The 13017-nt window shown below is 47.6% G+C and overlaps 1 protein-coding gene across 6 annotated transcripts in view; it reads left to right on the forward strand.

Moving 5' to 3' along the window:
- The first annotated feature begins 4193 nt into the window (after positions 1-4193).
- Positions 4194-13017, forward strand: part of ADPGK (ADP dependent glucokinase) — a 31086-nt gene continuing 22262 nt past the window's right edge. For 2 of the 6 annotated variants that reach the window (XM_044925358.2, XM_044925359.2), the window contains exons 1-2: positions 4194-5378; positions 11349-11574. In XM_044925358.2, coding sequence (XP_044781293.2) covers positions 5146-5378; positions 11349-11574 — 459 coding nt within the window. In that variant the 5' untranslated portion in view covers positions 4194-5145. The remainder of the gene's footprint in view (positions 5379-11348; positions 11575-13017) is intronic. The other 4 variants (XM_025296197.3, XM_025296198.3, XM_006056893.4 and 1 more) reach the window with 2 other exon arrangements.

Consider the following 13017-nt stretch of genomic DNA (forward strand, 5'->3'; position numbering starts at 1 on the left):
CCTTGGATCAAACCCTAGAGGCTTGAAACTACGGTAAAAGTGGGTTATCCCAGCATTCATGAGGCCTGTTTGGTCCTACTTTAGTTTCTATTCCAAATGTGGGAACAAACTTGCTTCTTAAAACCCTTCAGGTCACATAGGTTGTGTGTTGACTGGTGTTTATGTCAAGGCTAAGGACTGTGCAATGGCACCCCACTCCAGTACTCTTGCCTGGAAAATCCCATGGACGGAGGAGCCTGGTGGGCTGCAGTCCATGGGGTCGCTAAGAGTTGGACACGACTGAGCGACTTCACTTTCACTTTTCACCTTCGTGCATTGGAGAAGGAAATGGCAACCCACTCCAGTGTTCTTGCCTGGAGAATCCCAGGGACAGCAGGGCCTGGTGGGCTGCCGTCTATGGGGTCACACAGAGTCGGACACGACTGAAGCGACTTAGCAGCAGCAGCAGCAAGGACTGTGCATGTGTTAGTTGCTCAGTCGTGTTAGACTCTTTGCGACCTCGTGGACTGCAGTCCTCCAGGCTCCTCTGTCCATGGGATTCTCCAGGCAAGAACACTGGAGTGGGTTGTCATTCCCTTCTCCAGGGGATCCTCCTAACCCAGGGATCAAACCAGGTCTCCCACATTGTAGGCAGAGTCTTTAACCTCTGAGCTATCAAGGAAGACCTTGCCTTAAGCTAATTGGGACTGACAGGACTCTGCTAACTCCTTATATAAATATGGGATCTGCTCCTTGGCCTTCCAGGTCAGGGTCTTGGGTGCGACACCTGTAGCCTCTGTCTGCCTCTGAATTTTCTGAAATAAAGTTGCTTTTTGCTCTCATTTCAAGGTCCTCAGAGAGATAACCAATAACAAAGGCCATGTCTGGAAGCAATTTGGGTTGGGGGAAGGGTGCCTTGAGGCTTGTACAGTCCTTTTCTATTTGTTCAGAACTGGGCAGCCCCACCTATCCACTTAGGGCTGTTTTGTATAACTGCCCCCAGAAATCTAACTTCAAGAAAAACAATTGGCTTGTAAAGCATTCCAGAGTCATTAAACAGATCGATGATGAAAATCTGAAATGACTATTGCTCACTAATGAAATCTTTCAAGAGGAACTGTAGTGCCAAGAACACTGAATGCCTGCCCCTGAGCCCCTAGTGAGTAGAAGGAAGCAAGGCCCCTGTGACTGTTATGAGACCAGAAGCCACAACAGCTTCCACCATGACGGGCAATGCTCACTCATATTCTTCAATTCCTGCAGCTCCTGCCTCTAATTCTCAGTTAGAATTAGGTGAGCACCGTGTCCAACCTTATCACCACCCACAATGCAAACTGACACTGAACCACCAACCAATAGGGGCCACAGAGCATTTCTAGCTTGCTGCTGTTGCCCACAGAGTACTAGCACCCTGTTTGGACTTTTTTTTTTGGCCTCACCTCATGGAATGTGGGGTCTTAGTTCTCCAATCAGGGATCCAATCCAAGCCCCCTGCATTGTGAAGCTCAGAGTCTTAACCACTGAACCACCAAGAAGTCCTGTTTGGACTTTTACAGGAGAAATCAACTTCCGTTTTGTTTAAGCTGCTGTTGTTTGTTACCAGCCTGGATTCTTGAACTCTTTAATCAACAGAAATTATTGAGAGGCCAGACAAGAAATTCAGGCAAGGCTTTACTGGAACTCATGATGTAGCACAAGGCAGTGAAAACAAGTCACAGGTGCCTTTGCTGGCTCTCTAAGGGAGGACAGGTGAGCTGGTCCCTTAAGGGGGGTGAGGGTAAGGGTGGATTGGTGGGTCTGGTTGGAAGGTTGGCTCAGGTGGTTTGCCCACCCCCTTCATGGTGCTGTGTGCAGGGATCACATGCAGTACTCTGGTTTGGCTCCTGGCACCTCAGAAGTGGCAGCTGGCAAAGGGGAGGAGAATGGGAGAGGGTTGGATTGGGAACTGGTTGGATGCAAATTGGTGTATATAGGATGGATAAACAACAAGGTCCTGCTGTATATCACAGGGAACTATAGTCAATATCCTGAGGTAAGCCATAATGGAAAAGAATATGAAAAAGAATGTACATATTATGTGTGTGTGTATATATATATATGTATAACTGAGTCCCTTTCTGTGTATGGGTAATTAATACAACACTGTAATTCAACTACACTTCAGTTAAAAAAAAGCAGGGGGTGGGGGGAGTGGTGCTTCCTTTCTTTACCAGGCAGCTGGTAAAGAATCTGCCTGCAATACAGGAGACCCGGATTCGATCCCTGGGTAGGGAAGATTCCCTGGAGAAGGGAATGGCTTCACACTCCAGTATTCTTGCCTGGGAAATGCCATGGACAGAGGAGCCCGGTAGGCTACAATTCATGGAGTCACAGAGTCAGACACCACTGAGCAACTAACACTTTAACTTTCAATAAAAAATATATTTTAAAAAATTAATTAAATTTAAAAAAGAAGTGGCAGTTGTGTTTTGGCCTTTTTGTATCTTATAGTTCATAATTGCCTGACTCCCCTGAAAATAACTGAATATAAAAATATTCAGTTATTTTTAGTCCCTCATAGTTTCTTCAGAGAAGGCAATGGCACCCCACTCCAGTACTCTTGCCTGGAAAATCCCATGGATGGAGGAGCCTGGTAGGCTTCAGTCCATGGGGTCACTGAGGGTCGGACACGACTGAGCAACTTCACTTTCATTTTTCACTTTCATGCATTGGAGAAGGAAATGGCAACCCACTCCAGTGTTCTTGCCTGGAGAATCCCAGGATGGGGGAGCCTGGAGGGCTGCCGTCTATGGGGTCGCACAGAGTTGGGCACGACTGAAGCGACTTAGCAGCAGCAGCAGCATAGTTTCTTTGTATTCTGTTTCTCCAGAAGAAGGAGAGGAGACATTTGTCCAGGTAAAAGCACTGCAGTAAAGGGTCCCAGATTCTACCCTCAGTTTTGCCTCTGTGAGTAAAGCTCAAATTCTAGTATGATATATTTAAAAGTTGCTAATAGAGTAGATCTTAAAAGTCCTACAAAAAAAAAAGAAAATTGTTATGCAGGTGATAAATGTTCACTAAAATTATTGTGGTAATCATTGCACAAAATGTATATGTAATACACCTTAAACTTGTACAATATTATATGCCAATTATATCTCAATAAAACTAGAGGGGGGGAAGTTCTGGCAAGCCTGCTGCTGCTGCTGCTAAGTCGCTTCAGTCGTGTCCGACTCTCTGCAACCCCATAGACGACAGCCCACCAGGCTCCCCCGTCCCTGGGATTCTCCAGGCAAGAATACTGGAGTGGGTTGCCATTTCCTTCTCCAATGCATGAAAGTGAAAAGTGAAAGTGAAGTCGCTCAGTCGTGTCCAACTCTTAGCGACCCCATGGACGGCAGCCCACCAGGCTCCTCCATCCATGGGATTTTCCAGGCAAGAGTACTGGAGTGGGGTGCCATTAGGAAAAAGCAAAAGAATTTAGTACAAAGTGCTGGCAGCTTAGCAAGTCTCCTGGGAGCCAGAAGGGAAGGCCCCCCAGGTGGCTTTCTCTTTACATCACTTTTCCTCTTCCTCTAAGCTTGTTTGCTCCATGGTCTTCCCACAGTTCAGCTTCCTCAGCTCCCCTCCTAAAACTCCACCTTGGGAATATGTTTAACTGGCCCTATCTCACCTTCAACATTACATGACCTTGGAGGTCCACAACCCAAACCGACTAGCTACAGATTCTTGACTCTTGGCTCAAATTCTCAGTGGAGAGCTCTGGCCAGTGAATTCACTGCTTTTGATACGTGCTGGTTCAGTCACTTATAGGGTGGTAGGAAAACCTGCTCACTGGGGGTCATGTGGGGGAGCAGTTTCTCTGGGAACTAACTGACATGTCTCCCTGAGGTGAGAGAAGGGCCAGGTAACTCTAGTGAAGACAGCTTCACACAGATCTCACTGGCTCCTTTCTTTTCTGTAATAGCCCAGATCTCTTCCTGTGTGAACATCTCCTTTGAAAGGGATGTTATGGTCAGGTGGGCTGGGTGGGGTGAGACAGGGAGAGTAGATGACCAGGATAAGGATATGCTGGGGGAAATGAAGCCAAATGCCCAAGATCAAAGCTAGAGAAATAAAGAACCACTGCCAAGTCCAAAGGTCAGGAGCAGAGCGGAAAATCGGACGCAGAGCCAAGGTCAGGAGCCAGCAGAACTGGAAAAATGGAAACCATCCAGGAACAAGACCAGGCCTGGCAAGACGACTGCTGAGAATGAGCTGGCAATAAGCCTAGCTTCACTGACTCTCAACCGAGGCTCACACACAGAAGAGTCATAGCAGACAGGGTCTGCTGGGTTTAAGTCATGTTACTAAAGGAGAAGAAGAAACCAGGGTTTCTTAACGCAGGTCCAAAACCCCTTGTGTTGTACACAAGATTGTGTGCATGTGTGCATGTTCTGAGGTTGTTAAAGGGAACAGCGCCCCCAAAGGGTTATTTTAAGGTTCGAAGCTGATCATCCAGCGAGGACAATCCCTGCGGACTCCCCTCAGTCTCGGCAAACGCCCCCAAGCAGCTGCAGGTCTCGGTCACCCTCCAAAGGGACAGAATCCCCTGCCACTCGTGTCCCCAAGGGCTCACAAGCAGCGCCGCTGCCATCGTATTCCTTCGGGGAGGGCCAAGCCCCGGGTCTGAAAGAGGGTGAGCTTAGTTAACAATGTAGGATGGACAGACTGGCAGAGGGACAGATTAAAACAGGGGGAGTGTGATTTGTGCCCCTCTGAGGAACTGCGGGTTCAGCTCAAATGGGAACACCGACCGGCTCAAAGACTGACATGAGGTTTACCCGCTTCTTCAAAATCGGTCTGGTTCATCCTACTAGGAAAACAAACGGATCCTTGCCTCCCTATTTTTGGGTACGGATGGAGTTCTGGGAAAAGGTACAGCGCCTGGACAAGCATTATGGCCTTTGTCCAACCTCCCTCAGAGCCTCAAAACCGCGCGCGCCCCCAAGAGCTAAAATTCGGACCAAGGAAGAGGAGTCTCCGCCCCTCTGTTAAGTCTACCTCCCCGCGGCGCCCCGCCCATCCGAAGGACCACGACGCGCCGGCGTGACGTGGCGCGCGAGTCTACGTCGGCGCGTGCTGAGCCCGGAAGAGGCGCGGGCCGGGCAAGGAGGTGTTCTCCGTCGCTTCCACGCCTCTGTCTCCATGGCGCTGTGGCGCGGCTCCGCGTACGCTGGCTTCCTGGCGCTCGCGGTGGGCTGCGTCTTCCTGCTGGAGCCGCAGCTGCCGGGGTCGGCCCTGCGCTCGCTGTGGAGTTCGCTGCAGCTGGGGCCCGCGCCCGCGCCCCCAGGAGTCGGCTCCCCTGAGGGCCGGTTGGCAGCCGCCTGGGACGCGCTCATCGTGCGGCCGGCCCGGCGTTGGCGCCGCGTGGCCGTGGGGTGAGTGTCTGCGGGGCTTGCCTCTCTGGGTGTCTGCAGGAGGTGCGGTCTCTCTGGGCCTCTGAGGGCCGCCTTGCCGGAGGTCAGACGGCGTGGAAACAGGTTCCTAGAGGTCCCCCGGAGGGCCCTTGGTGCTGGTTTCCACGCTACCTGCCTGGCGAGAAGCATCGCACGTCTGGGACGAGCCCCATTTGTCACTGCTGCCGGGACTCAACCAGACTGCTTTTTCCTCTCGGCTGGCCCCTGCACCCTTCTCGTCTCGGTAGGACCAGCCCCTGCTGCTGCTGCTGCTGCTAAGTCGCTTCAGTCGTGTCCGACTCTGTGCGACCCCATAGACGGCAGCCCACCAGGCTCCCCCGTCCCTGGGATTCTCCAGGCAAAAACAATGGAGTTGCCATTTCCTTCTCCAATGCACGAAAGTGAAAAGTGAAAGTGAAGTGGCTCAGTCATGTCCAACTCTTCGCGACCCCATGGACTGCAGCCTACCAGGCTCCTCCGCCCATGGGATTTTCCAGGCAAGAGTACTAGAGTGGGGTGCCATCGCCCGTAGAACCAGCCTAATAGCCTCTTGGGAATCCCGCTCAGCCTGACTCCGTAAAGTTCAAGTCGCTTTCATTCCAGTCTCTGCTCTTCTGGCGGCTACTCCTTTGCAGTCAGAAATGCTTGGTCTTTCCATTTTAGTGGCACCCTCTTGCTTCTGAACTACTTGAAGGTGTAGTCGCTGTCTTTAGTTGCTGAATTTCTTTCTTTACGCCTTGTTTTCGCTTCCTTAATGCCATAGTCTGGAGACCACCATTCTACTGAAACTTCTCGCTCAAAGCTTATCTAAGCCTTGTGGGTTTTCATAATCAGCTTCCACTTTTAGTCTTCACTGTCAGCTCTCTGCAGCCTTCCACACATTAAGCATGCCTTCTTGAAACTCTTTTCTTCCCCAGATTTCAATGACATTGCAATTTTAGGATTCTCCCGAATCACAGTGCCTCCTTTCTTTATATTCTCCTCTCGCGTGTAAGTAAATTATTCCCTCTACAAATTTTAGTTCTTGTCTAAGTTCGACGTGAATATCTTGCCACAGAAGCAGATCTTCTACCAAGTACGCTACTAGTTCTGTGAGTATTGGGACCACAAATTGAAAGTGAAAGTGAAGTTGCTCAGTCGTGTCCGACTCTGCGATCCCATGGACTGTAGCCTACCAGGCTCCTTCCTCTCTGGGATTCTCCAGGCAAGAGTACTGGAGTGGGGTGCCATTTCTTTCTCCAGGGGATCTTCCCGACCCAGGGATTGAACCCGGGTCTCCCGCATTCCAGGCAGATGCTTTAAGCTCTGAGCCAAGAAGAGTTATCATGAAGATTAAATTATCTTTGTTATTTAGCATAGTGTCTGCTTTAAAGAGCAGACAACTAATGTTAGGTAGTATGCTGCTGCTGCTGCTGCCAAGTCACTTCAGTCGTATCCAACTCTGTGCAGTCCCATAGACAGCACCCCACTAGGCTCCTCTGTCCTTGAGATTCTCCAGGCAAGAATACTGGAGTAGGTTGCCATTTCCTTCTCCAGTGCATGAAAGTGAAACGTGCAAGTGAAGTTGCTCAGTTGTGCCCGACTCTTAGCGACCCCATGTTGCAGCCTACCAGGCTCCTCCGTCCATGGGATATTTCAGGCCAAGAGTACTGGAATGGGTTGCCATTGCCTTCTCCGGTTAGGTAGTATATATATGTGTGTATATATATATGTGTGTATATATATGTTAATATTTTTATTGTTTCTTCAGGTGTATCTTTTAACTCTTCTTTCAAGTTCAGGCACTTTCACCTGTATCCTTATCAGCTTAATTGTCCTCCCTGGTTTTGTGAGTCTTCAGTCAATTCATGGGCTTTCCAGGTGGTGCACTGGTAAACAATCTGCCTATCAATGTAGGAGATGCAAGAGACATGGGTTCGATCCCTGGGTTGGGTAGATCCCCTGGAGCTATTCTTGCTTGGCAAATCCCATGGACAGAGGAACCTGGTGGGCTATAGTCCATGGGGTTGCAAAGAGTCAGACATTCCTGAGCACACACTTTGAATAAATATTCATTAACTACATGGTGTGTGGCAAGTCCATGCTAAGTGCTAAGAATCCAGGGATAAATGAAGCAAGGTCCCAGCCTCATTTTTTGGAAACAAATATATTCATTATTGTATTAGTTCACTCAGGCTGCCATAACAGAGGACCACAGACTAGGGGCTTAAACAGCAAAAATTTATTTTCTCGCAGTTCTCCAGGCTCATAATCCAAGAAGTCCTCTCTCTCAGACTTCACGCTGTGTACTCATGCGGCCGTTACTCCATTCATGAGCACTTCTGGTGTCTCTTCCTCCTCTTAAACTGACAGTAGTCCTATTGGATAATGGCTGCATATATGTGTACTCAGTCACGTCTGACTCTTTGTGACCCCATGGGCTGTAGCTCACCAGTCTCCTCTGTCCAGGCAAGAAGACTGACGCCATTTCCTGCTCCAAGGCATCTTCCCAACCCAGGGATCGAACCCTCAGCTCCTTTGTCTCCAGCGCTCGCAGGCAGTTGTTTTTTTTTTTAACCACTGCACCACCTGGGAATCCTGCATAATGGCCTCATTTAACCTCAATTACTTCCTTAAATAGTCCCTGTCTCCACATATGGTCACATTTGTGGTCAGGGCTTCAATATGAATGGGGGGGTGGGGTGGGAGAGAGGGGCACAATGCTGTCCATAACAATTTTAAAAAGTACTTTCTTGTGTCCCAGAGAATAACTAGTAATTCTTCCCAGGAAGAGGTTTCAAGAGAATCTCCATCTAGAAGCTGACAATCCATTTACTATTGTTACATCACACATTACCCCACAACTTAGCTTAAACCAATGGTCATTTTATTCCATGATTCTGAAGTTCAGTTGGGCTCGGCTAGGCGACTCTCATTTGGGGTTTCGTGCAGTTTCAGGCAGGTGATGGCTGGGCCTGGGATCATCTCAAGGTGTTGATTGTTGTCGTCAGCTGTGACCTCAGTCGTGGTTTTACCTGAACACATGCAGGTGGTTTCTCTTTGTAATTGTTCAGCTTTCTCACCGCAGGATGACTGGATTAGGGGAAGGAATTCCCCAAGAGGACCAGGCAGTAGCATTAATGCCTTTTATGACCTAACCTTAAAAGCACACAGTGTCACCTCTCCCATAGGCTCAGGTCCAAATGGTTTTGAGGAGAGGGGACAGAGAACACAGCTGGGAGGGAAGGGCGTCAGCGTCTCATTGTAAAATGAACACGTGGGACGGGGCATCTTGTGGCCACCTCGGAAAATATATTCTGCTACGGTGACGTGCATGGGTCAGGCCCTGGAGAAAAAAAGAATTTATCCACAAGAAAGCTGGGGAATCAGCCCACCTGGGAAGAGAGAACCAAATGTGAAAAGGTATTTGGCTTGTTTGGCAACAGCAGGTTGGTTCTGTGTTTAGGGCAAGGACTTTATGATAGATGTTTAGATGAATCTGAAAGGAGCCTTGTGTGTCAGTGTGGGTGATGGGAAAACCATGAAAGTTAATAAGCAGGTACGGTCCATGGAGTCGCAAAGAGCTGGACACGACTGAGCATGAATGGGCGTGCACACACACAATGATGCTAAGTTCTTTTCACAGACTTAACTGGAGGAATGGAAAATTTGAGCAGTGGTTCTGATCTATTTGACTGCTTCACATTATTTTTGTGGGTAACAGACTAATAAAGAGTAAAGTCTTGAGACCCTGACACTAGCTATGAAGCCATAGAGCTTTTTCTTGTTTGGCACTGGTGCTAAACAGGTGAGATTTGACAAGAGGCTAGATGAAGTAGAGTAAATAGAGGCAGTTGCAAATGACAAGTTCTTAGTATTGGGGATGTTATAACTTCATGTAGACAGATACAGATATTGTCAAGCTTTCCTGGTGGCTTACTGGTAAAGAACCTGCCTGCAATGCAGGAGATGTGGGTTCAGTCCCTGGGGAAGGAAATGGCAGCCCACTCCAGTATACTTGCCTGGGAAATCCTGTGGACAGAGGAGCCTGATGGGCTACAGTCCAGGGGTCGCCTAAGAGTCAGACACAGCTTATCATATATACTGATCTGCCCATGATCTCACAGCTGTCAAATGCCAGAGGTGCAGCTTAAACCTATTTGTGACTCTAGGTGCCACATTGTTGCCATGAAGAGAGATTAAGAAAGGAACAAGTTTGTGGCGAAAGGTAACCAGTTTGGTTTCAGAGGGGAGAAATGTATATTCCTGTAGGATTATAGAGGAAGCTGAGCCGGCAGCTGCTGACAGCTAGAGGCTGTAGTTGAGGAGCATGGTCTCAGTTTGGAGACTCCAGCACCTAGGTTGAGGCCAGAGGCTAGACAGCATCACCCAGGAAGAGAACAAGAAGGGAAGGTAAATGGCAGGGGTGGGGGATGGGTGGGTACTGCCATGTAAGGGCCTGATGGGAAAGGACCAGAGAAATAAAGGAGTGGTTTCAAGGAGATGGTCAATGGCAAGCCCACACCACATTTTTCTAAAACGTATGCTGCCTCCTCTGCTTCAGAGTCGGGCCCTGGTCATCAGACTCGTTGGGCGCCTGATGAACCCTCATTTTAGCACTCACTCTCCCTTACTGCAGTCTCTCTCCTCATCTTTAGAGCTGGCTACCATTAACGATTTGGTGATCAAGAGATTTTTAAAGGAAACTACAAGGGAGACATTGTAGTTATATATTATACACCAGAATCCAATCCATTGGGCCTTCTTGATTGATGAATTTACCTTCTAATTTCATGAAAAGTGAAAATGAAGTCACTCAGTTGTGTCTGACTCTTTGTAACTCCATGGACTGTAGCCTGTCAGGCTCCTCTGTCCATGGGATTTTCCAGACAAGAATACTGGAGTGGGGTGCCATTTCCTTCTCCAGGGGATCTTCCCAACCCAGACTCTTTGCCATCTGAGCTACCAGGGAAGCACACAACTTCTGGCTTCATAACTATTTGGAACTAACGTGGAAGAGCAGCCACCCTTGTCACCCAAAGCTGTTACATTTGGTCATCCAACCCCACTGGCAGGGATGGCAGAGGCAGGAATAAAGGTGCCCGGGGACCTCACCTACCTGCCCAAAGTATTTGGAACTTCTTTTTTAAGAAATGGCTTTTGGAAAACACACACACAAAACACTGAAAATGTAAGCCACAACTTCGGCATGCGTGCATGGGAGAGGTGGGGCCAGACAACCTTATGTGTATTTTATAAATCTGTAAGCATTAACCGGGTAACACCACACTGACTGCTTACTAGTCTTCAAAGTTCATGATGAACATCTGCCAAGTGTTGAGTTGTTACAAGGCTGCAGGTGCGCCTAAGTCTTTAAGCCATCACTCAGCTCTCAGTTTCACCTGGAAGTAGTCAGTGTATTTTACCACCATCCTCAGCTGTCTTTTGAGGGAAGGTGGCTTTTGACCAAAACTTACTTTGCTTACTAGCAAGCAGTGTTCCTAAACATGTATTATCTTATTTAATCTTCACAACAGCCCTATGAGTTAAATACTCATATTACACGATTTTAGAGAGGAGGAAACTGAAGACAAAGAAATTAAAGTGACTTGCCCAGGTCACACAGCCAGGGTGAATCCAGACAGTTTGGCTCTGCCATCATTTTCTCAGAAATGGTATATTTGTGTTATGATACTTTGTTCTGAAATGCTGAGCACCTGTCTTCTCTCTTTGTAATGAGTGTAAAAGTTTACCAAGCTATTGCCAGGAGAAGACATACATATCCAGATAAAGTAATCCTCCTTCCACCATATGCTATTTGCTTTCCAGGTCAGGTTTCAGATCCACTACCTCTGTTTCCCTGTTGGAACACAGGCCTCTGAAACATTTCCCTGTTGTTAAATGCAAAGCTGTTGCCCCAGTGCTTCTGTTTGTTTCACACCATCTCTTCCTTCCTTCCTTCCTTCCTTCCAGTGTCAATGCATGTGTTGACGTAGTGCTGTCAGGGGTGAAGCTCTTGCAGGCGCTTGGCTTGAGTCCTGGGAATGGGAAAGATCACAGCGAGCTGCATTCGAGGAATGATCTAGAAGAAGCCTTCGTTCACTTCATGGGGAAAGGAGCAGCTGCTGAACGCTTCTTCAGTGATAAGGAAACTTTCCATGACATCGCCCAGGTTGCATCAGAGTTCCCAGAAGCCCAGGTCTGTCTACAAGCGGTAAATTTAGATAGGGTGGGAAAAGATACTTTGTTTGTATGGTCTCTAGAAGCAACCAAGCAACTCTTCTCCAGTTTACCCGTAGAGGGTGATTGTTGGCAATACAATTCTGTAGTGTTTTTCTCTTTTTGGAAAAGTGTGTACCTGACCTTCCTTTAACTCTGCTGTTGCTAGTTATTTCACTTCAGCCAACATTAATAAGGCATACTTACTAAAATTTTAGCCCTGAGTTATCCATGAAATTGCTCTTTTTTCATGTTACTCAGGTTTAAAGTAGGAAAATGTCTACTCCAGAGTTGTTTGGGTACTGCTTGGCTGATACCTTGCAGTTATATTAATATGGCTCAGTTCTTCCTAAACCAAAAAAGGCCAAACCCACAGAGAAATAGTGACAGTGTCACTCCTCCTTTTCCCATATTGTGACAGTCAAAACTGTCTCCCAGCATGTCAGATGTTTCCAGGGTCAGGGAGAGAAGGGATGCAAAATCACCCTGATTGAGAAACTCTGGTCTAGTTTGGTGGCTCTCTGACCTGAATGTGCATCAGAGTCATGTGGAAGGTATTGAAACACAGATTCCTGGGCCCCCCCTTCCAGAGTTCTGATTAGTACTTGTGGGGTGGTCCCAAGAATTTACCCTTACAGCAAGTTTCCTGGTTATGTTGATGCTATTCTGAACACCTTGTTCTGAGAACCATTTGTCTACAGGGTAAAGACTGTCAGAGAGAGAACTTAGGAGTCTTCAGGCCCACCGGGTGATCACAAACAAGGCTCTGGAGCCTACATGGTCCAGACACTTCCTCAAGGCTCACACACCTGCCAATTCCCCTGCCCTCACACCTTAAGGGCAGGATTTTATTGTTTAAGCATCTCTCTTATGCCCACTGCATCTCATGAGCATCTCATCCCCAATTTTTACCTAAAATCTTCTTTTACCCATCACCCCAGTCTGGGTGTACTTCTCACTTGGGGAGCTCTTCAAGTTTTTTTTATTCTTTGGGAGCCACCCATTTGAACATTAGCAGTGAGCACAGGTATTTCCCAGCTGAGTTTCTCAAGGAGACAGCAAGCTGTTAAAACCTCAGTTAGTCATTTTGATAGCTGAATTTGGTAGTGAGATTCTGATTTTTTTTTTGTTTTGTTTTCTGTACATGCTGCATGGCTTGTGGGATCTCAGTTCCCCAGTGGAATCCTAATCACTGGACCACCAGGGAACTCCCAAGATTCTATCTTTTATGAAATAGTCTTGAAAGTTCTAACAAGATGGCAAATCTACTGCTTAAAAGTCTTTAAGATTGTAGTATCTAAAACACCAATTTGCTTTATGTTCTAGTCTCTTTGGCCTTTTGTTTCATAATGCAAACATTTTTTCTACAGAAATTTTATCTATCTTTTACATCATCGAAATTATTTCTTAATATTGTGAAACC

This window comes from Bubalus bubalis, chromosome 11, assembly GCF_019923935.1.
Source record: "Bubalus bubalis isolate 160015118507 breed Murrah chromosome 11, NDDB_SH_1, whole genome shotgun sequence".
NCBI classification, from domain to species: domain Eukaryota; kingdom Metazoa; phylum Chordata; class Mammalia; order Artiodactyla; family Bovidae; genus Bubalus; species Bubalus bubalis.